This window comes from Pinus tabuliformis, chromosome X (genome assembly GCF_031772625.1).
Source record: "Pinus tabuliformis cultivar Carrire ecotype Pingquan chromosome X, CPIR1, whole genome shotgun sequence".
NCBI lineage: Eukaryota > Viridiplantae > Streptophyta > Pinopsida > Pinales > Pinaceae > Pinus > Pinus tabuliformis.
In genome coordinates, this window is record NC_142308.1 from 19,070,811 (window position 1) to 19,091,739 (window position 20,929).

Sequence of the window (20,929 nt, forward strand, 5' to 3'; positions counted from 1 at the left end):
TGTCATTTATGTGTTTGTTTTTTCCTTCAATTGATGATTTATATGTGTTGAGACTGTACTTGTATTTATTTTCAGTGTTTACATGGTAAATAACCTGTTAATTAACAGAACAAGTAGGAAGAAATAAATCAGAAAGTACAGGAAGGATTTCTAACAGTTAGACTTAGAAATTCCAACAATAAAAATATAATTAGTTTTTTTGCACTTGCCATTTCCTGCTGTATCTGGATCTTGTCTTTTCAAAAAACTGGCAGATCTGGATCTGGATCTGCATCCATATCCATATCTGAATCCTGGTAAATTAGGATCTATCAATGCATGGATAGATGAATATAAGGTAAGTGTATGTCTACCTTTTATGGAAAACTTGAATGCTTTATTTTGATAATTATAAAACTATTTACTGTGCATTATTTATTAATTAGATGTGAACAAATAATTAAATAATGTGCACACATAATTATGCACAAACAGACTTGACCATTTATATCATAAGTCAGCACTTTGACTTTGTTGGTTTTAAAAAATTAGTTGCAGATCTAAAGAAAAACAAGTATATTGCAGGTTTGAGGCATTTTCTCCCAACACTTAATGTTCCAGCTTCAAACTGTTCAGGCAGACTTCCTTCAGGTTGGCAAGAACCAATCCAGAAGTGAGAGGGAGAGTGATTCAGTAAGAGGGAACATCCTAGTGGTTATCCAGCAGGTTGCATTTCATTTTGTCCAAGGGTTATTTTGGGCCATAACAGGCCTCAATGCTAAAATAGCTATCGTTATATATGGCAGTGTCCATTGAAGATTTCATTTCCGAACTTTTAAACGGTTTTGCAATTTTACCTTCTTAGCAAATTTTCAGAAAATTGTTCCAAAATAGTTTCATATCAAAATGTACTATCTATTAACATCTGAAAACTTTAGAAAATGAACAAAAGCATTTTTATCACATTCTGTTCCACAGTGGTTCTGAACTCCTTCAGCAAAGCCGAGAAAGACAGCCATAAAGCGAAGAAATCCCATGAAATACATTTCCAAGTTTCCATGTGTTGTCTTTCTATTTCCAAAGCAATTAACTAGTCTGTTCAACAATCATTCAGGTAAGGTGAAAAATCTAAAAGTACATGATTAATTGCTCCCAAGAAAGAAATGAACAAGGAGTGGGACCAAGAAAAACAGGAAAGCAAAGACAAATACATACCTGTTGAAAGCGATACTTATCTTCATTTTGAGTCATTATTTCCTTCTGCAATCCAGAATTTGCCATGTTAATGTCTTACAAAAGCACCAAGATTACATAAAACGTACTAAAAATATGTACTCAGTGCACCACTGTTTATTTTATAATGGCTCAAGTAAGAATACAATATCATGCCAAACACTCGTTATTGCAATGCGAAAATGGTTTAAGGTCAATGAAATTTAGGTGTACAAATGTTTTAGCATATTAAGTATATTGGTATTGTTGACCATAATTTTGTCAACAGTCCGAGAAAGCAGTGTATAAGGAAGTCGAGAAAATTTTTCGAGGATCAAAGTCATCAATCAACATGAATATATCATTGTAAACCCAATTTCTGCATTGCCTATTGTAAATGATGCTAGTATGACCATTTAATTACGTAACAACACCTAGTTAAGCCTTTGATTTTGGTAAAGGATTTCATCCTAGGAAGCTTTTCAACCTCCCTGAATTATGTGTGTTTGTAAACACGCCTAATTGACAAAGTTTTTCTTCCTGCTATAACCCCAAAGCTAGGGTGAAATTCGTTGACAAGGTTTTAGGTGAGTGCTAGTGTTTATCGAGTCTTTTGCATAAGTGTGTTTAGGAATAACTTTAGTGCATGTTCCCCCGTAATTAGAACACCAAAGCTATATTATTTTATTATACACACACTTGGTTTTATACTAGATCATATTGTGTCACAGAATTGGGTAATATCTTGAGAGTTAGGTCTAAATGTGTATTTCCCCTCCTAAGGGTTGAATTAATTGTCATATTTTGATGTAAAAAATATTTTAGTGCATGGTCCCTCGCATTCAGACACCATGGCTAAAATATTTGAGGGAAGAAAAATTATTAATCCCCTCCAGAGTCAATTAATTAATTTTTCTAGCTAAATTAAATAAAAATCCTAAGCCAAAAAATAATTAATTTTGAGTCAAAAAATAATTATAGAGATTAATTTCCTAAGTTCCAGGATTTGGATGCGGATACGGATACGGATACGGATCTGTCAGATTTTTTTAAAAGCCAGGATTTTTTGTAATGACTCCACACCTTAGCAGGTCTTGGATTAACCTTTCTATCTCTGTTTTGTGATGATGAGGATAGTGATACAACTTGACATTCACGGGTGCTGCATCTAGTTTGACTTCAATGATATGTTCTATCTTCCTTTCTGGAGGTAATATCATAGGCAGCTCTTGAAATACCTTGTTATATTTCTAGATCAAGGTTGTGACCTGTTAAGTTATGGTATGTTCTATGCTTATAACAGCTTACTTCTTTTTCTTATTATATTCCACCGATTAGCAATCACATGTACATAAAGTAAAGTGCAGATAAAACATTAAACGATCGACAGAAAACAAGCCAAGACAAGAGACACAAGATGTGGCGGCTAGCCAGGGACAAACCCCACAATGTGTGGGGAAACCCTTTGATCAAATCTTCTTTTATCTTCAATAATTCAGCAGAGATAAATAGTACAATAAATCTGATTCATATCAGCAGTAGCAAACCCTAGATCAGTAGCATCAGCATTAGCGGCTTCATTATCAAACTAGGGCAGACCATATCTCACAAACCGACAGTCGGATTGACTTCATTCCACCACCAAAAGTTGCGGCTTTCAAAGGAGGTTCAGATGAACCTACAACGCAGTTCAGATGAGGAGATCTTCTAGGCCACGCAAGTCAATCTTTACTTCTGCAGTTGCAGCTTCAGTTTCAGCAGTTTCCGGCTTCAAACTAGGGCAGTCGATATCTTGCAAACCATTCGTCGGATTGACTTCATTCCACCACCAAAAGTTGCGGCTTTCAAAGGAGGTTCAGATGAACCTACAGCGCAGTTCCAAAGAGGAGATCTTCTAGGCCACGCAAGTCAATCTTTACTTCTGCAGTTGCAGCTTCAGTTTCAGCAGTTTCCGGCTTCAAACTAGGGCAGTCGATATCTTGCAAACCGTTCGTCGGATTGACTTCATTCCACCACCAAAAGTTGCGGCTTTCAAAGGAGGTTCAGATGAACCTACAGCGCAGTTCCAAAGAGGAGATCTTCTAGGCCACGCAAGTCAATCTTTACTTCTGCACTTGCAGCTTCAAATTCAACAGCTTCCGGCTTCACATGTGTGAGAGAGAGAGACCCATTTCAGCGCAGTAGAGAAGAGACTCATATCTGCGCAGTAGAGAGAGATGTGATGAGATGAGTGAGTCCAAATGAGGAAAAGTCCTCTTATATTTATACACAACGTTGGTGGGTGAATAGATGCGACTGTTGGGCTTCTGAGCCTACATGAGTTGTAGGTCGGCTTGATAATAATTCCATAATCAAAATAAATTCATATCTCCATCAATACTTATCGGAATTGGATGATATTTATATCAATCCTACACCTCTCGACGAGAGGAATCTAATAAAAATATTATTAGCCATGAATAAGATGACCCACATGAAGTTTTGCCCTGGTTGCCAATTTTAACACTCCCTCTCAACCATGGAGAACTTCATCTGCAATTTGTCTATCGGTCGTTACTACTCATCCATCAAATGCACTGCCTTGTACAGCCTGACCCTTGCCCTGCTCTGCTCTATTTTGCCTGTTCTGCTTTGTCTTGTTCTACCCTGCACTGATCTGTACTGTTTTGTTCTGTTCTGCTCTACTCTTGCATTGTTCTGTTCTACTCTGCTTTTGTCCGAATTATGAAGAAGAAGAAATGATCGAGGATGTATCATACTGACTCAAAGTCAGTCTCAGAGTATGTACCACTGGTCCCAGACCAGTCTCAACCAACCCAAAGTCAGCGTCATAGTGAGTACAACTCCAATGGTCCCAGACCAATATCATCCTCCACTGACTCAAAGTCAGTCTCAGAGTATGTACCATTGATCCCAGACCAGTCTCAACTGACCCGAAGTCAGCGTCATAGTATGGTACAACTCCTACCACTGGTCCCAGACCAGTATCATTGATCCCAGATCAATGGAGGTCATCCTAGCGTAGGGAGTACGGTAGTTACAACGATGCGTCCATCAGTACTACTATGGTCCCTAACTTCATTTCCTTGCTCATTGATCAGATGAGAGGTACTTCCCATGAGTCCCAGACTGCATGGGTAGGATGCCTCGACAGGAGAACTAATCAATCCTGTCCTCACAGGAGAACACATCAATCCTGCTACAATTGCCATGGAGAACACATCAATCCAGGCCTCACAGGAGAACACATCAATCCTGCTACAATTGCCATGGAGAACACATCAATCCAGGCCGCCATGGAGAACACATCAATCCAGGCCTCACAGGAGAACACATCAATCCTGCTACAATCGCCATGGAGAACACATCAATCCAGGCCTCACAGGAGAACACATCAATCCTGCTACAATCGCCATGGAGAACACATCAATCCAGGCCTCACAGGAGAACACATCAATCCTGCTACAATCGCCATGGAGAACACATCAATCCAGGCCTCACAGGAGAACACATCAATCCTGCTACACAGGAGAGCGAATCATCCTGTTCCACAAGAGAGCGAATCATCTTGTCCCACAAGAGAGCGAATCATCTTGTTCCAGTGTGCACCACCAGGGGAGGGTGAGTCACCCTGTGGTCGTATGTTGCTCCAGTAATAACCGCAAGCCCTCAGAGCTCCCAGAGCTCAATGTATGCAACATGCAGGACCCTTGTACAAGGGTTTCTTACCGACTCCAAGTCGTTTGGGAAAATCACAGATTAGATCTTTCCTCGGGGCTTTGACAAGGTGTATCAACCTATACATCATCTTAATGCGATGGAGCCTCCTTGCTCATCAACTTACCATATCCAAGATGATGTTTATCTGCTGGAGCAATCGACGAATACGGGATTCCTCAATAATCGAATCCCACCTCTGGTTGTTATAGAGAATCACAATGGTATCCAATGTAAATCCAAACAGCTCTTTGAAGAGCTTTCGCAACCAGACTACCTCACACGAGGTTATGCTAGCAACAATATATCCTGCTTCGGCGGTGCTCAAAGCCACCGACTTCTGCTTCCTGCTCATCCAGGATATCGAAGCAGATCCCAAGGTGAAACAGCAGCCGGAAGTGCTCTTACGGTCCACCACACTGTCTGCCCAATCAACATCAGTATATCCAAGTAGTCTCACATCTCCGGCAGTGTATCTTAATCCATGAGAGATTGTGTCCTGAAGACATCTCAGAAGATTCCTGGCATCAATCCAGTGAGGCTCAACCAAATATGAGCTCACAATGCTAACTGCAAAAAAATATGTTCGGACGGAGGTTCACCAAGAACATCAATGTGAATGAGTTTATGAAACTCAGAGGCATTTCCCAAATCTGGTCCGACATCACTACCATATAACTTCTAAAAGTTAAGATCCTCGAGGTAGTCACAGGCTTGCAGTCCATCATACCAAATCTTTCCAATATCTTTACCACATATTTCCCTTGAGATAAGAAAATTTCCCTTGGCTTCTGCCATACTTCAAGTCCTAGGAAGTAGTGCATCAGTCCTAGGTCTTTCATTTCAAATTCAGAGGCCAGCGCCCTCTTACATTTGTGAATGAGAGGGTCTGCACCTGATAGAAAGAGGTCATCCACATACAACACCAGTATGAGAGGCTTGTCATCTTCAACCTTAAAGTAAAGGTTAGGATCGGCTTCACTCCTAGTGAATCCCAGCTTCATCAAGTAGCTATCGATCCTCTCATACCATGCTCGGGGTGCTTGCTTCAGCCCATAGAGAGCTTTCTTCAACCTGCATACATGAGATTTTCGATCATAAATCTCAAATCCTTCGGGTTGCTCCACGTAGACCTCTTCTTTGATCGAGCCATGCAAGAACGCAGTCTTGACATCCATCTGATGTAGGTTCCATCCTTGTGAAGCGGCAAGGGCTATGGTCGAGCGGATGGTCGTATATCTGGCAACAGGTGCAAATGTATCATCATAGTCTATACCTTCCTTTCGGGAGAAACCTCGAGCAACAAAACGAGCCTTATACTTTTCCGTGCTTCCGTCTGCTGCATGCTTTATCTTGTAAAGCCATTTGGAAGTAACAACAGTCTTGTCCTGGGGTCTGGGAACTACTTCTCAAACATCATTCTTTATGATAGACTCATATTCTTCGGTCATAGCATCCTTCCATACTTGATGCTTGACGGCATCTGAGAATGACGAAGGCTCATTTTGTATGATCGTGCTCATGATGGTCAGGTATCCTTGATACCTATTAAGTTTCTTACTTTGACGGAAGGTTCCCCAGGGTGCAGCATGTCCTTCAGCATCATCAAGTAACCCCTTAAGCCATGAAGGCCTCTTCCTAGAAGAGGAAGGCTCATATGGAGGAGGATCAATCGGATCCATGGGTTCTTCTACATCAGGCATTGATTCATCATCCTTTTCTTTTGGTTCCCTGGTGTCGACTTCTTGAGAGCTCCTCAAAGTCGGAAGATTGATCACCTTGCTGAGAGCCATATCTTTGTCAAAGATGACATCATGACTAATTATGACTGCCCTTTGATCGGCTACATAGATTCTATAGCCTTTAGTATTTTTACCATAGCCCACGAAAATTCCCTTCTTTCCAGATGCTCCCAATTTATTTCTTTTCTCTTTCATCACATGAAAGTATACAGGGCTTCCAAAAATTTTAAAATGAGAAACATCAGGTGAGGGCATCAATTTTGTACACATACTACAGTGATTGTAGTTTCAGCCCATAGAAACATCAGAAGTCTTTGATCATGTAGCATGGCCCAGACAGCTTCCATCATCGTGCGGTTCTTCCTTCCCACCACACCATTCTGCTCAGGAGTATGTGGTGTAGTAGTCTCCCTCTTAATGCCAACCTCAGGTATGCCTGAGTGAACCAATTGTAATATATCAGAGGTCTTGCTTTGGCTTGAGGGGAATGGTCCCCTTTTGAGCTTTCCTTCAGCACATCCTGGACATACACCTTCATTTTCTATTTAGAATTCGGGCATCCCTATCACCATTTGTCTTACACCGAGTATAGCTTTATAATGAAGGTGGGCAAACCTCCGATGCCAAAGTTCGGACTGAAGAGATGTGTCATAAGACATGACACCTAGCAGACTTCCATCGTCCTGATATAATGAATCAACACTAAACCCAAGAGTAAAGGCATCTTTAACATTATTTTTCCATATACATACCTTGCCATCGCTGAAGGTTACCTTGTAGCCTTTGTCTTCCGTTCCCGAGATGGACACTAGGTTCCTTTTGAGGTCAGGTGCATTTAATACATCTTGGAATTTCTGGCCTTCTTGAATGCTTGTCCTCTTCCTTGATTCCCAGCTCTCCTCTTACCTTTGCTGTTGAATTTGTCATTCCTTTGATTGCCATCAGAGGGATTTTGATCATCGTCCTAGAGTGAGTCCTTTCTATCAGGGCACTCCCTTGCATAGTGACTTGCTTTACCGCAAATGTAACATCGTCATTTTCTTCTAGCCTTAGGTCCAGCCTTTCCTTTTGATTTAGTCCCGGAATTATTTCTTTTCTTTGCATGAAAAGAAAAGGCAGCAGGAGGACCTTTAGGCATGGGCATTTCTTACACTTCTTCCCTTGTTTCTTCTTGAATGCATCTAGCCATTAATTCCTCGAAACCAGGAATTACATTATAGTTCAGAAGAGTAGTCCTGAACACATACCATTCAGATGGTAATCCTTCAAGAGTTGTGAGTGCCATTTCTCTGTCAGTAATAGTTTCCCCAATAGATAGGAGATCGTTCTTGATCTCGGTGATTCTTAAGAAGTATGCTTGCATACTTTCATCTTTACCCTTCTTGATTTCCCTCAGCTTATTTCTAAAAAACAAAACTTGATTTGCATCATTAACTTTAAATAAACTCACCAGTCTGTCGTATATTTCCTTGGAGGTGTCTAGATCAGAGATGTAGGCCACCAAGCGCTTGTCGATAGAGTCCCGGATGATCTTCTTTGTTTTGACTTCTCCATTTTTCCATTTGTTCCAGGCAGCAGCAGATGCATTTGATGAAGGCTCAACAATATTGCCTCTTACATGGTCCAGCACTTCTTGATCTTCAAGGGTTAGATCGATAGACATCTTTCATCCGTGATAGTCAGCTTTCTCACGGAGCTTGTCTTCGGCAGGAAAGAGTGTTGAGGACCCCATAGTTCTTTTAGGATAGCCTTGCCAATCTTCTCTTCAATGATTGCTCTTGCTCTTGCTCGGGCTTTGTCTTCACCTCAGCTCTGATACCATGTTAAGTTATGGTATGTTCTATGCTTATAACAGTTTACTTCTTTTTCTTATTATATTCCACCGATTAGCAATCACATGTACATAAAGTAAAGTGCAGATAGAACATTAAACGATCGACAGAAAACAAGCCAAGACAAGAGACACAAGATGTGGCGGCTAGCCAGGGACAAACCCCATAATGTGTGGGGAAACCCTTTGATCAAATCTTCTTTTATCTTCAATAATTCAGCAGAGAGAAATAGTACAATAAATCTGATTCATATCAGCGGTAGCAAACCCTAGATTAGTAGCATCAGCATTAGCGGCTTCATTATCAAACTAGGGCAGACCATATCTCACAAACCGACAGTCGGATTGACTTCATTCCACCACCAAAAGTTGCGGCTTTCAAAGGAGGTTCAGATGAACCTACAGCGCAATTCAGATGAGGAGATCTTCTAGGCCACGCAAGTCAATCTTTACTTCTGCAGTTGCAGCTTCAGTTTCAGCAGTTTCCGGCTTCAAACTAGGGCAGTTGATATCTTGCAAACCGTTCGTCGGATTGACTTCATTCCACCACCAAAAGTTGCGGCTTTCAAAGGAGGTTCAGATGAACCTACAGCGCAGTTCTAAAGAGGAGATCTTCTAGGCCACGCAAGTCAATCTTTACTTCTGCAGTTGCAGCTTCAGTTTCAGCAGTTTCCGGCTTCAAACTAGGGCAGTCGATATCTTGCAAACCGTTCGTCGGATTGACTTCATTCCACCACCAAAAGTTGCGGCTTTCAAAGGAGGTTCAGATGAACCTACAGCGCAGTTCCAAAGAGGAGATCTTCTAGGCCACGCAAGTCAATCTTTAGGGAGTGCCCTCGGGTTGTTGTTGAGTTCCTTCTGTAGATAACAATTCTAATTGTTGACATTGTGTGATGAATATTGGAGCCCCCTTTCGAATAAGCTTCTTCATTTGTTGTGTGGAGATGATCTAAGTAGGAGGAGCTTGGAAACCAAACAATTTGTATTTCCTTCCAGCCCATTTAAACTTGATAAACTGCTTCTGGTGATTTGCAGAATATGTTCCTAGAGTTTGTAACCATTGTATTCCCAAGACGGCATCTACACCTCCCAAGGGAACTGTGTAAAAGCTAGACTCCATTTCGTAATCGCTTAGTTGCAATTTAACCTTGTGGCACTTCCCCACTCCATCTATTATTTTACCATCTGCCACCATAACCTTTATATCTATTACAGGATATGCAAATAGATTTAGCCTCTTTGCTACATTAACATCTATAAAATTGTGGGTGCTTCTTGTGTCTATTAGTACAATGACATTTTCCTTCTTAATATGACCCTTCAACTTTAGGGTTTGTGGTTGTGCTATTCCTGTGATTGTGGCTAGGGAGATTCTTGGCATGTATTCTTCTTCGGAACCTAGACTAGGAGTCTCATTTTCTTCGTTAGTTTCTTCATCTGAGTCACTATCTGAAGATTCCTCTTCTTGTTCTACTTCGCAATTGTAGAGTTTTTGTGTGTTGCACTTGTGTCCTGGCGAATATTTATCTCCACACTTCCAACATTTGCCATCTCTTTTCTTCTCAGAACTTGACTGTTGGTTTCCTCCTTCTCGTAACGGGGGTGGAATGTACTTTCTAGTCTTTTCTAAAGAAGACTTACTTGACTTCCCTTTTGAGTAATTACTTGACTTTTCATTACTGGCATATGGTGTTTTATGGAATTTATATTTTCGCTCAATAATTATTGTTGCATGTCTGGCTTCTTCAATGGTTTTGGGCTTGTACAACTTCAATTATGCTCGGATATATTCCTTAAGTCCACATCTATACATTTTTAGTAGTTCTTCATCAGAAAATCCTTTTTGTCTTACATCTAATACTTCCCATTCATGGGTGTATTCGTTTACAAACCCTTTTTGCTTGAGATGAACGAATTTTTCGTAAATATCATCTTCGTCTTCATCATGAAACCTTTTTAGCAGGACATTGACAAATTTTTTTCGAAGGAATGAACAAGCTTCAAATTTGTTGGACCACAATAAGAACCAATCATATGCTTCAACTTCCAAGTTGTTGGATGTGAAAATTTCGCTACAGTAATTGATTTATTTCTCCTACTTTTTTCAATAATAAGTTATTCACCAATGCTTTAGTAAATATCAAAATAAATTCCACTGCAGACTTCACAAATTAAGAACTGAAAATTAAAAGGCAAGAGAAACACCAGCATATGAACAATTACACTAACACACTTGTTTTTGGACAATCTTCCCTAGAAAAACCCAATGTGGGAAAACCGGTGCAACAAATCTGAGGGTTTCTATTAATGGCAGTAAATTTCTGAATACAATCTGGATGCCTCAGATAAAATGGCAATCTACTTAGAGAAGATATCTGAGAATTATCTCACACTGAATCTGGAGATCTTGCACTGTCCCCAGCTCTTGGATGACCCACTATGCAGTCTCTGCATGATCCTACACAGTCATTGCATGGAGACTCCCTCTGACTACGTCACCTTGGTTGCTGCTGCTTCTGCTGCTGAGAAATCGAGATTTCCCCTGCCAAATCTCCCACAATGATTCCTGGCAATGATCTCTGCTATCCCCCAACACTTCTGCTTCAACCTCCTCCAGTTGTTACGTTGTCCCTTTGTGTCAACCTCCTCCAGTTGTTGTGTTGTCCCTTTGTGTCAACCTCCTCCATTGTCTTCTTTGAAGTATTTTCACTGGAAGTGGAAATCACTTCCTTCCAGTACTGCCTCTGATCCTCACTGCTTGATCACTTGTTCGAATTCCTTAGCAAACCCTGCCCTAGGAATATCAAACTGACTAATCAACTCTCCATCATTCAAATGAACCCCAAGCCTCCTTCTTATACTTTTCTCGTTGAGACTTCAACGGTCGAGATTAAGTCTCTAATCAATGACTAAGATTAAATCTTGAATTGATCTGTTTATAGAACATTCTCACCCATATTTTAATTAATACCCATTAATACTTTAATTTTCCCAAGTTTAGACATAGGAACCCCATTAAAAATATTAATTATTTTAATAAAATACAATTCGGGTGGAATTTCACCAAACGGTTTCTGGGTTCTTTAGAACTCATGTGCCTTAGCCTCTCCACCAATTTTTATGGCTAGAGCACATTCGATGCTACCAAAAACTAACACTCCCCCTTAGCGAGGAAAGCACTCTAGCAACAATGTTCAACTGCATGCTGCTCTATCTTTGAAGCATCCCCTTTCTGCACTGTTGCTGCCACCAACATTGTGTTGTTGCTGCTACTGTATTGCTTCCCATGACACTGCCACTGCCACTGTACTGCTGCGCATGACATTGCCACTACCACTGCTGCATCTATACTACATATCCCTCTCAAATGTTGCATCATGCTATTGAAAGCAATGTGGAAAAAGTCGAAGTCGGGATTAATTCGGCAAGGGTCCAAAAGTTGAAAAACTCGGCAAAGTCGGGAGTTTTTCGAAAAAGTCGGCAAAAAGTCGGCAAAATTAAAAAAATACAAAAATATTCATTTTTTAAAAAATCCGGACTTTTTCAATAAAATCCCGACTTTTTCAATAAAATCCCGATTTTTTCAATAAAATCCCGATTTTTTCAAAGAAAAAAAAATCATTAAAGAAACTACCACGATTTTTTGGAAAAAGTCCCGATTTAATCCCGACTTTTTCGATTTAATCCCGATTTTTTCGTTTCTTAAAAAGTCGGCAAAAAATCGGCCGATTTAATCCTTTTCTTGAAAAAATCGCGTTTTGGGGAATAAATCCCGATTTTATCGGGACTTTTTCCACACTGATTGAAAGTGATTTTCCAACATACCCATCTGTTCCCGAAATTAAACAAACTTTGTTCTTCCATCTCAATTTAGATCAGTGAATCCACTCAATTTGATATCATCGCTCTTGGTGTATCTTAATCCAAAATTGACTGTTCCCCGCACATACCTGATAATGTGCTTTATTACTGCCTAGTGCGCCCTTTTTGGTTCCACCATGAACTGACTAAGGGTGTTGACAGCATAACATATGTCTGGCCGGGTGTTGACTAGATACATAAGCAACCCAATGAGCTAGCTGTCTATATAAGGTGGGGTCCACTTCCTTGTCTCTGGAAGCATCTATTTTCTTCCAATTGGTAATCATAGGCATAGCCATAGGTCGACAATCCTGCATTCTGAATCTTTTTAGAATTTCTGACACATATCTACCTTGGCCAAGGAAGATCTCACCATCCTGCTGCCAAACTTCCAATCCCAAAAAGTAGTGAATTAGCCCCAAATCCTTCACGTCAAAATTTGTTTCCAGGTTCTTTTTGCAATCCTCTATGAATCTGGATGATCTTGTTAAAAATAGATCATCCACATATAATACCAAAATTAATGGCTCACCTTCTACCAACAGATAATAAAGATTGGGATCAGCATTGCTCTTGAGGAATCTCAACTGCTGTAAGTAGCTATCAATTCGACTATACCAAGCTCTGGGTGCTTGTTTCAAATCATACAAGGCTTTCTTCAGTCTACACACGAGTTCTCTTTTCATGTGTTTCGAAACCTTCTGGTTGTTCAATATATACCTCTTCTTCTATCACCCCATTCAAGAACGCTGCCTTGACATCCATTTGGTGAATCTCCCATCTCATCTGTGGTGCAAGGGATATAATGGATCTGATAGAGGTATACAGAGCTACTGGGGCAAAGGTTTCTTCATAGTCTATTCCTTTCTTTTGAGCATATCCTTTTGAGACGAACCTAGCCTTATACTTGTCTATGCTATCATCTGTAGCATACTTGATCTTGTAGATCCATCTTGAACCCACAACTGATTTGTTCTTTGGTCTTGGTACAATTTCCCAGACATCATTTGTCATGATGGAACTGTACTATTCTACCATGGCATCCACCCATACCTGGTGCTGTATGACTTCAGGAAAACTAGGAAGTTCTTCGACCTGAGCTACCAATGATTGGTAACTATTAGGTTGCCTACGCTTCCTTTCCTTGGCTCTAGGAGCTCCAACGAATTCCTCTGCGTCCCTCAGAGTTTGTCGTAACTCTCGGCTAGTCCTTCCACTGGTGGTGGGAGGTCCCATTTGTTCCTCTTCCTATTGTTGCACCTACTATGACACTCCTGGGTCCTCTTCTCTTGAGGAGATACTAGTACTAGTTACAATGCTCAAACCAGATACTTGTCTTCCTGCCAAATCTGATCCCTATTACTAGACCAGTGGAGCATCCTCAGCCTGTTCTTCAAATGGCATCTCTCGAGATTTCCTAAAAGCTCTATCTTCCATGAACTTTACATCCCGCCTTACTACAATCTTCCTACTGCTTGGAATGTAGATACGGTACACCTTTGAAGTCTCACTGTAACCCACGAGATATCCAACTTTGGCAATCTGCTCCAACTTGCTCCACTTCTCTTCTGGAATATGAAAATAAGCCACACTTCTGAATATCTTGAGGTGACTCATTTCTGGCTTCTTTTCCGTGAAAACACCCTTTGGCGTCTTCTTTCCTAAAGCCCTGTGAGGAGTCCTGTTCTGAATGTATACAACCATGTTGCATGCTTCTACCCATAAAAACTTGGGTAGATTTTGATCATATAACATCGCCTTTGCTGCTCCAACAATAGTTCTGTTCTTCCTTTCTGTGACTCCATTATGCTCTGGATTATAAGGTGTTGTCCATTCTCTTTTGATCCCTTCTCTTGCACAGAAATCTGTGAAGTCTTTATCTGTGTATTCTCTGCCATTGTTTGAGCGCAATATTTTGATCTTCCTTCTTGTCAGGTTTTCCACTAGAGCCTTAAACTCCTTAAACCGATCAAAGACCTCATCCTTGGTTCTTAAGAAATAAATCCAAGTTTTCCTAGAATGGTCATCTATGAAGGTGACAAAATACTCAACACCACTGATGGCTCTTGTAGACATTGGACCATAGATGTCTGAGTGTATTAAGCCCAATACACTCTTAGCTCTATTATTGCTTCTGGAATAAGTTGTTTTGGCGTACTTTCCTAGTACACAACCTATACATGTATTATCATGCTTGATAGTAAGCACCGGAACCCCCGTAACAGTGTCCTTGAGAATCCTTAGTGCCCCATGATGTAAGTGTCCCATCCTTCTATGCCACAGTGCATTTAAGTCTTTTTCTCCATTGACATTATTGCTTATCAGTGCCATAGGAAACTCATGTTGCAACTTGTATAACCTGTTGCTTTGAGTTCCAATCTGAGCCCTCCTTTTCCACTTAGGATGCTTGACATATACTCTGTTACCGATGAAGTACACATCATATCCTTTATGTTAATTTTTGGTATGTTCTAAGCATAAAGAAATTCACTTCAATTTTCTTATTAGCTCAAAATCAATATCCAGATTAGCAATCACATCAGCATGATAGTAAGATGCAGATAGAACATAAAGATAAATAATAGAAGACAATCCAAGACAAGAGGACACAAGATGTGGCACCAACCAGGGACAAACCTCAATGTGGGGAAACCCTTGATCAATTCTTCTTATATTATTCAATAGTTTAGCAGATAGAGAGATAGTACAAATATATGAATCTAAGATTTTATGACAACAATAGAAAGTCCATCATTCTACTAATGATGACAGTTCAAAGATGTAGCCCTAAATTCTCATGACAGTCTTCAATCAGTCATTAAGAGTCCTGTAGCATATCCTTTGAGTTCATCAATCTAGTAGCCCTTGTTGCAACATGTTAGCACTGAGGTTTGTTGCATTATAGGTTATGGCAAGTCCTGTAGCAGTAGTTCCACCACACAGTCAGGAGACAAGTCCTTTTAGGACTGTAGTATACCTTGGAGATCCTTCTCTCATGCTACACTACCTTCTAAAGGTGTTGTCCACCCTTGATAACCCTTAACTTAACCTCTAGTTGTGTGCTATGGTATGTCGCCTAGCACAATAGTTGTAGCTTTCGGCCCGCCCAAATGATATTCAAAAGGAAACACTTTCTTCCTGAAGATCTCAGCCTAGTTGTCTACTCTTAGCAGCACCCAAACGCATAACCTATTCTGCCCTATGTTGTCTTGAAGGCAAACTTTTCCAATGCAATGCTTCTCCTTATGACTGTAACTTCCAGCCTTGCTAACAGCCCTTTAATTCAAGCCTTAAGGCTGCCTTATTTGCCACACTGTCACCTACAGCACACAAAGATTTCCACGTTGTCCATCTAGTCTTCTTCACACTGTCAACAGGCTTCAATTAGCTGCGTTAGGGTCTCTCCTTGGCTGCGTATTAGATGTCTCCCTTGACTGCGTATTAGGCCTTTCTTAACTGCAGTTAGGGCCTCCTTTAGTCAGCGGATTAGGGCCACCTTTAGACAACAGATTAAGGGCTTCTTTATACTACGTATTGGTGCTCCTCTTGACAGCTAATAGGTCTCCTTTTTAACTGCGGCCAGACCTCCTCACAAGACTGCGGCTAGGCTTCAATATGACAACGGCTAGGTCCTTAGATGACTACAGCTAGATCCTTCCCTTGGACTGTGTATAAGTCTCCTCCATGACTGTGGCTTGATCTCCTTTAGGACAACAACTAGGGCACCTTCTTCAACTGCAGCTAGGTCTCCCACTTGACCTCTCTTGCCACCAAACCCAAACGAGTGGAGAGAGATCATGAGAGATGTGTGTCACAAATGACTTGAGGTCACCTCTATTTATAACGCAACGTTGAGGATAAGTTGGGGTAATTTGCTTGCTGGCCGACTTTGAGAAATTGTCAATAATATGAATAAATTCATATCTCCATATATACATGTCAGAATCGAATGATATTTAGATCAATTCTACACCTCTCGGAGAGAGGAATCCAAAAAAAATATCAGTTGCCATAAATAAGATGATCCACATGGAGTTTGGCCCTAGTTACCAATTTCAACACTTTATCTTGTAATTGAGATACAAAAATCAAATTCATTCCTATACCTAGCACATGTAGTACGTTAGTGGGCTGAAGATTATCTCCTGCTGTTGTCTGGAATGTAATAGTTCCCTTTCCTACAGGGGTGCTTTTCATCCTATTACCCATTGTGATTTGGAAGTTCATCTGTTCCTCCTAATAGCTCGAGAAATATTCTTGTTCTCCAGTCATATCAGCTGAAGTCGCGCTATCAATGTACCAATCCTCGGTTGATGAATAACTAGATAAGCAAGCAAATTCCTCTTCCAGTCTGGAAGCTAATTCGGAAATATTCTAATCCCTACTATTCTCCATGCTCTTTTTCTTTGCTTCCATCTTGCCTGAACCTTGCTTTGATACCATTTTAAAATTTCGCTACAGTAATTGATTTATTTCTCCTACTTTTTTCAATAATAAGTTATTCACCAATGCTTCAATGAATATCAAAATAAATTTAGCTGCAAACTTCACAAATTAAGAGTTGAAAATTAAAAGGCAAGAGAAACACCAACATATGAACAATCACATTGACACACTTGTTTTTGGACAATCTTCCCTGGAAAAACCCAATGCGGGAAAACCAGTGCAACATATCTGAGGGTTTCTATTAATGGTAGTGAATTTCTAAATCCAATCTGGATGCTTGAATTTAAGCTTCTGTGATCCATAATTTGAGTTTTTAAAAATATTTTTGGAAAAATCACATTATAAGATCTTTGTCGACACGTTTCGAACCAACGAGTGTGGTTCATCGTCAGGACAAGTTGAAAAAATCAGATCATGGCTACATGTTAAATAGGGATGGCAGATCTTCCAAAAGGTTAGGTTTGACTGGAAAAATGACTATATTAGACTCGATTGGACCAAAGCCATAATTGATTAAGAAACGGCTAGATTTGGTAGGTTAAAATTATTTAATTATAATATTATTATCAATAAATTAGAGTAAAAATATTAATATTTTATAATGCCATTTAATACTTTTTTGGTTTATCTAATGAGTTTTATAAAAATGGCAATCCACTCAGAGAAGATATTTGAGAATTCTCACACACTGAATCTTGACACCTTGCATTGTCCCTAGCTCCTGGATGACCCACTGCGTAGTCTCTACGTGACCTATGCAGTCACTGCGTGGCTTCTGCGTGGAGACTCCCTCAGACTATGTCACCTTAGCTGCTGCTGCTTCTGTTACTGAGAAATCGAGATTTCCCTTGCCAAATCTCCCACAATGATTCTTGGCACTAATCTCTGGTATGCCCCAACACTTCTGTGTCAACCTCCTCCAATAGTTGTGTTGTCCCTCTGCGTCAACCTCCTCTAGTTGCTACGTTGTCCCTTTGCATCAACCTCCTCCACTGTCTTCTTTGAAGTATATTCACTGGAACCAGAAATCACTTCCTTCCAGTACTGCCTTTGATCCTCACTGCTTGATCACTTGTTTGAATTCCTTAGCAAACCCTGCCCTAGGAATATCGAACTGACTGATCAACTCTCCATCATTCAAATGAACCCCAAGCCTCCTTATAATTTTCTCATTGAGACTTCAACAGTCGGGATTAAGTCTCTAATCATCGACTAAGATTAAATCTTGACTTGATCCACTTTATAGAACATTCTCACCCATATTTTAATTAATACCCATTAACACTTTAATTTTCCTAAGTTTAGACTTAGGAACCCCATTAAAAATATTAATTATTTTAATAAAATACAATCCGGGTGGAATTTCACCAAACGGTTTCTGGGTTCTTTAGAACTCAAGTGCCTTAGCCTCTCCACCAATTTTCATGGCTAGAGCACATCCGATGCTACCAAAAACTAACATTGGATGCGGTCATGATCTTCTCTTGCTCACCTATTGGCGGGTTTGACTCAAAAATGGCTTCATTTTTATTAACCCACACAATAGCGCCTTTATTATCTTTGCCATCGTAGCTAGGAAATTCTCTTTTAATTCATTGGTGGTCTTTTTCTGGAAATTTTGTATAGTACCGACTTCCTTGGAAGTGTATTTGCGACTGTGGAATTTCATGATTTTGAAAATATTCGCCTTTCGAAGTCTTGGGACTTTGTGTTGATTCTTGAGTAATTAAAGGATTAAAAATTGGATTAAATCCTACCATTAACTAGGTTTGTATGCCTAGCAACATTCTCTTAATGTTATTTACTTTTTTAATATCGTTTGCCATTCCTTCTTGAGTCGCAAGTAGCTTATTTTGACCCTCTCCTAACTCTGCTAGTTTCTTTTCCATATTATCTTGGTGTCATCGTACTTTACCGAGTTCTTCTTGAAATTTTTTTGAATTGACTTCGTCATTGTTATTCCCCATTTTGTTTTTCTTTTTCTTGATGGAACCATTTTTTTAAATACTATAATTTTTTTAATTTAACTTTATAATATAATTATTATTATTTATATATCAATTATTATATAACTTTATTTCACAAATTATATAATAATGAAACTTAATATATATATCCACGATATGAATGGAGGGAATATCAAAATGTGAATGAAAGGAACACGATGGGAGGAACCGATGTGAAAGACGATGACAATGGTATGGTCGGACTATCGGTTGGTTGGAGTGTCGGGTGAAAAAGGTGATGGCACAGTTGACCAGTCGCAACGATGAGATGGACACAGCATGACGGATGGTCGACGACTTGGTTCGAATCAAAATTGACGGGCGGTAGAAGAGATAGGGTCAGCAGACCGGGTGATCAAACGCCAGGTTGTCGGAACAGGGAACAGGGACGATGTTATGTTACTTACAATGATAAGGCATAGAAAGAACTAGAACAATAAGGATGATGACTCAAGATTAGGGCACAGCGCAGGTGGAGTATTGATAGTGTGGCAGGGGAATGACATGGTCATGATGAGTAGAACGCGGAAGAAACCGGGAGGTAACGAAAACAATGTCTAGAAGGCTGTCGGGCCCTAATACAATTGTTGAGAAGCCAGACATGAACACTGAAATCACTTGCAGGTTTACACACTGAAATGTAATATTTTTATTAATAATTGAATACTTGAATTGAAGATTTACAAACCCTTGGACGGTATGCCTAAATAGGCAGTGACTGGTCACGAGGTTGATTGGTCACAACTTTTGACCATAACCCTTCATAACTTAATAATAATTAAAATACTTAATTAATTATTTAATTATTATTCATTATTTAATATTTATTTTTGAATTAATTATTCAAAAAGCTAACCTTAGACGTGGGCCCCATTGCCCTTACCGTCATCCTTCCAGGGGTTGTTCCCCTTAGCCGTAGGCCTAATAGGCCTTGTGGCAACCTTCTCTAGGGCTTTCAACCCTGGCCGCAAGCCTTAAGGCCTTCTTCCAGACCTCGGCCTACCCTTTTCCTCCTTCATTTCCCTCTGTCTGCCTTCTTTCCCCTCCGTCGGCCCACCTAAACTCTTTGGGTTCCCTTATCCCTCCTCCGCTGCCCTCTGTTGCCTCCTCCTCACCTTGCTGCAAGCCCTTTAGGGTTGTTCCCTCCTTGTCGTAGGCCAAGAGAGGCCTTGACCTCCTTTCTAGCCAGATGGTGGCCCTTGGAGGGCCTACTGTGAGCCTCCATGAGGCCTTCCCTTACTGCCGCAGGTCTCTAGGGCCTCTTAGCCCTTGACCACAAGCCTCATTGGACTTTTTTCCTAAGCTGTAGGCCTAATAGGTCTTGTTGCACTCTCGTCTAGCCATCCCCTAGCTCTGCCTCATTCAATCATTACAGTGGGTTATCTCTGAATATTTGAGCTAATACTTGTTGTTTGCAGAGAATTCGGGTTAACATTTTGTGATTGCAGGTAGCCTCTGTGAAAATTCCTACACCTGGAATCCCTACTATAGTAACTAATGATATTACTCCTATTTGTTAAATTCCTTCAAACAAATTACTTGCTATTTCCTACGGCAAATATCGTAATACATACACTGCAGCCTTCACTAAAGTAAATTATAAGCGGAAACAAGACACTGAGCAAGGAAGAAAATACAACACATGACACCGTTATTTTTGGACAAATGTACCCGGAAAAACCCAATGCGGGAAAACCGGTGCAACAACTCAAGGGTTTATTATTATTAAGCAGTAGCAAATTCTGAATAAATCTTTGAATACGTCACAAGGTTATTCAGTTACAAAGAGAAATATTGGCAGAAAGATTTGTGAGATTACCTCACACAATCACTGAGAAAATCTCGGCTGATCCAAATACTGAATGAATGGCCTCTGGAAGGCCCTACACTACTCTACATAGTCCTCACGCAGGCTTTGCGTCAACCTCTCTAAGCTCTACGTCACTCAGTCCGCCGATCGATTTGTTGCTTGAAGTCTCTGCTCTTACCCTCCTAGTCTCACACCCCGACTCCCGGCTTCTGAAACTGACTCTCCTCAACAAAATCTCGGACTCTCTCTCGCCCTCTGCACTGCCTCTGTGTGGCCCTTTGTGGCCTTGCATCAACCTCTGCGTCTGGGCTACTGGATTACTCCC

The 20,929-nt window shown here is 40.3% G+C and overlaps 1 protein-coding gene across 3 annotated transcripts in view; it reads right to left on the bottom strand.

The window, feature by feature from the left end:
• Positions 1–20,929, bottom strand: part of LOC149138115 (HAD-superfamily hydrolase, subfamily IG, 5'-nucleotidase) — a 619,402-nt gene that overhangs the window by 70,557 nt on the left and 527,916 nt on the right. For all 3 annotated transcript variants that reach the window (XM_089449021.1, XM_089449020.1, XM_089449019.1), the window contains one exon: positions 1,195–1,239. In XM_089449021.1, the coding sequence (XP_089305147.1) occupies positions 1,195–1,239 (45 nt within the window). The remainder of the gene's footprint in view (positions 1–1,194; positions 1,240–20,929) is intronic.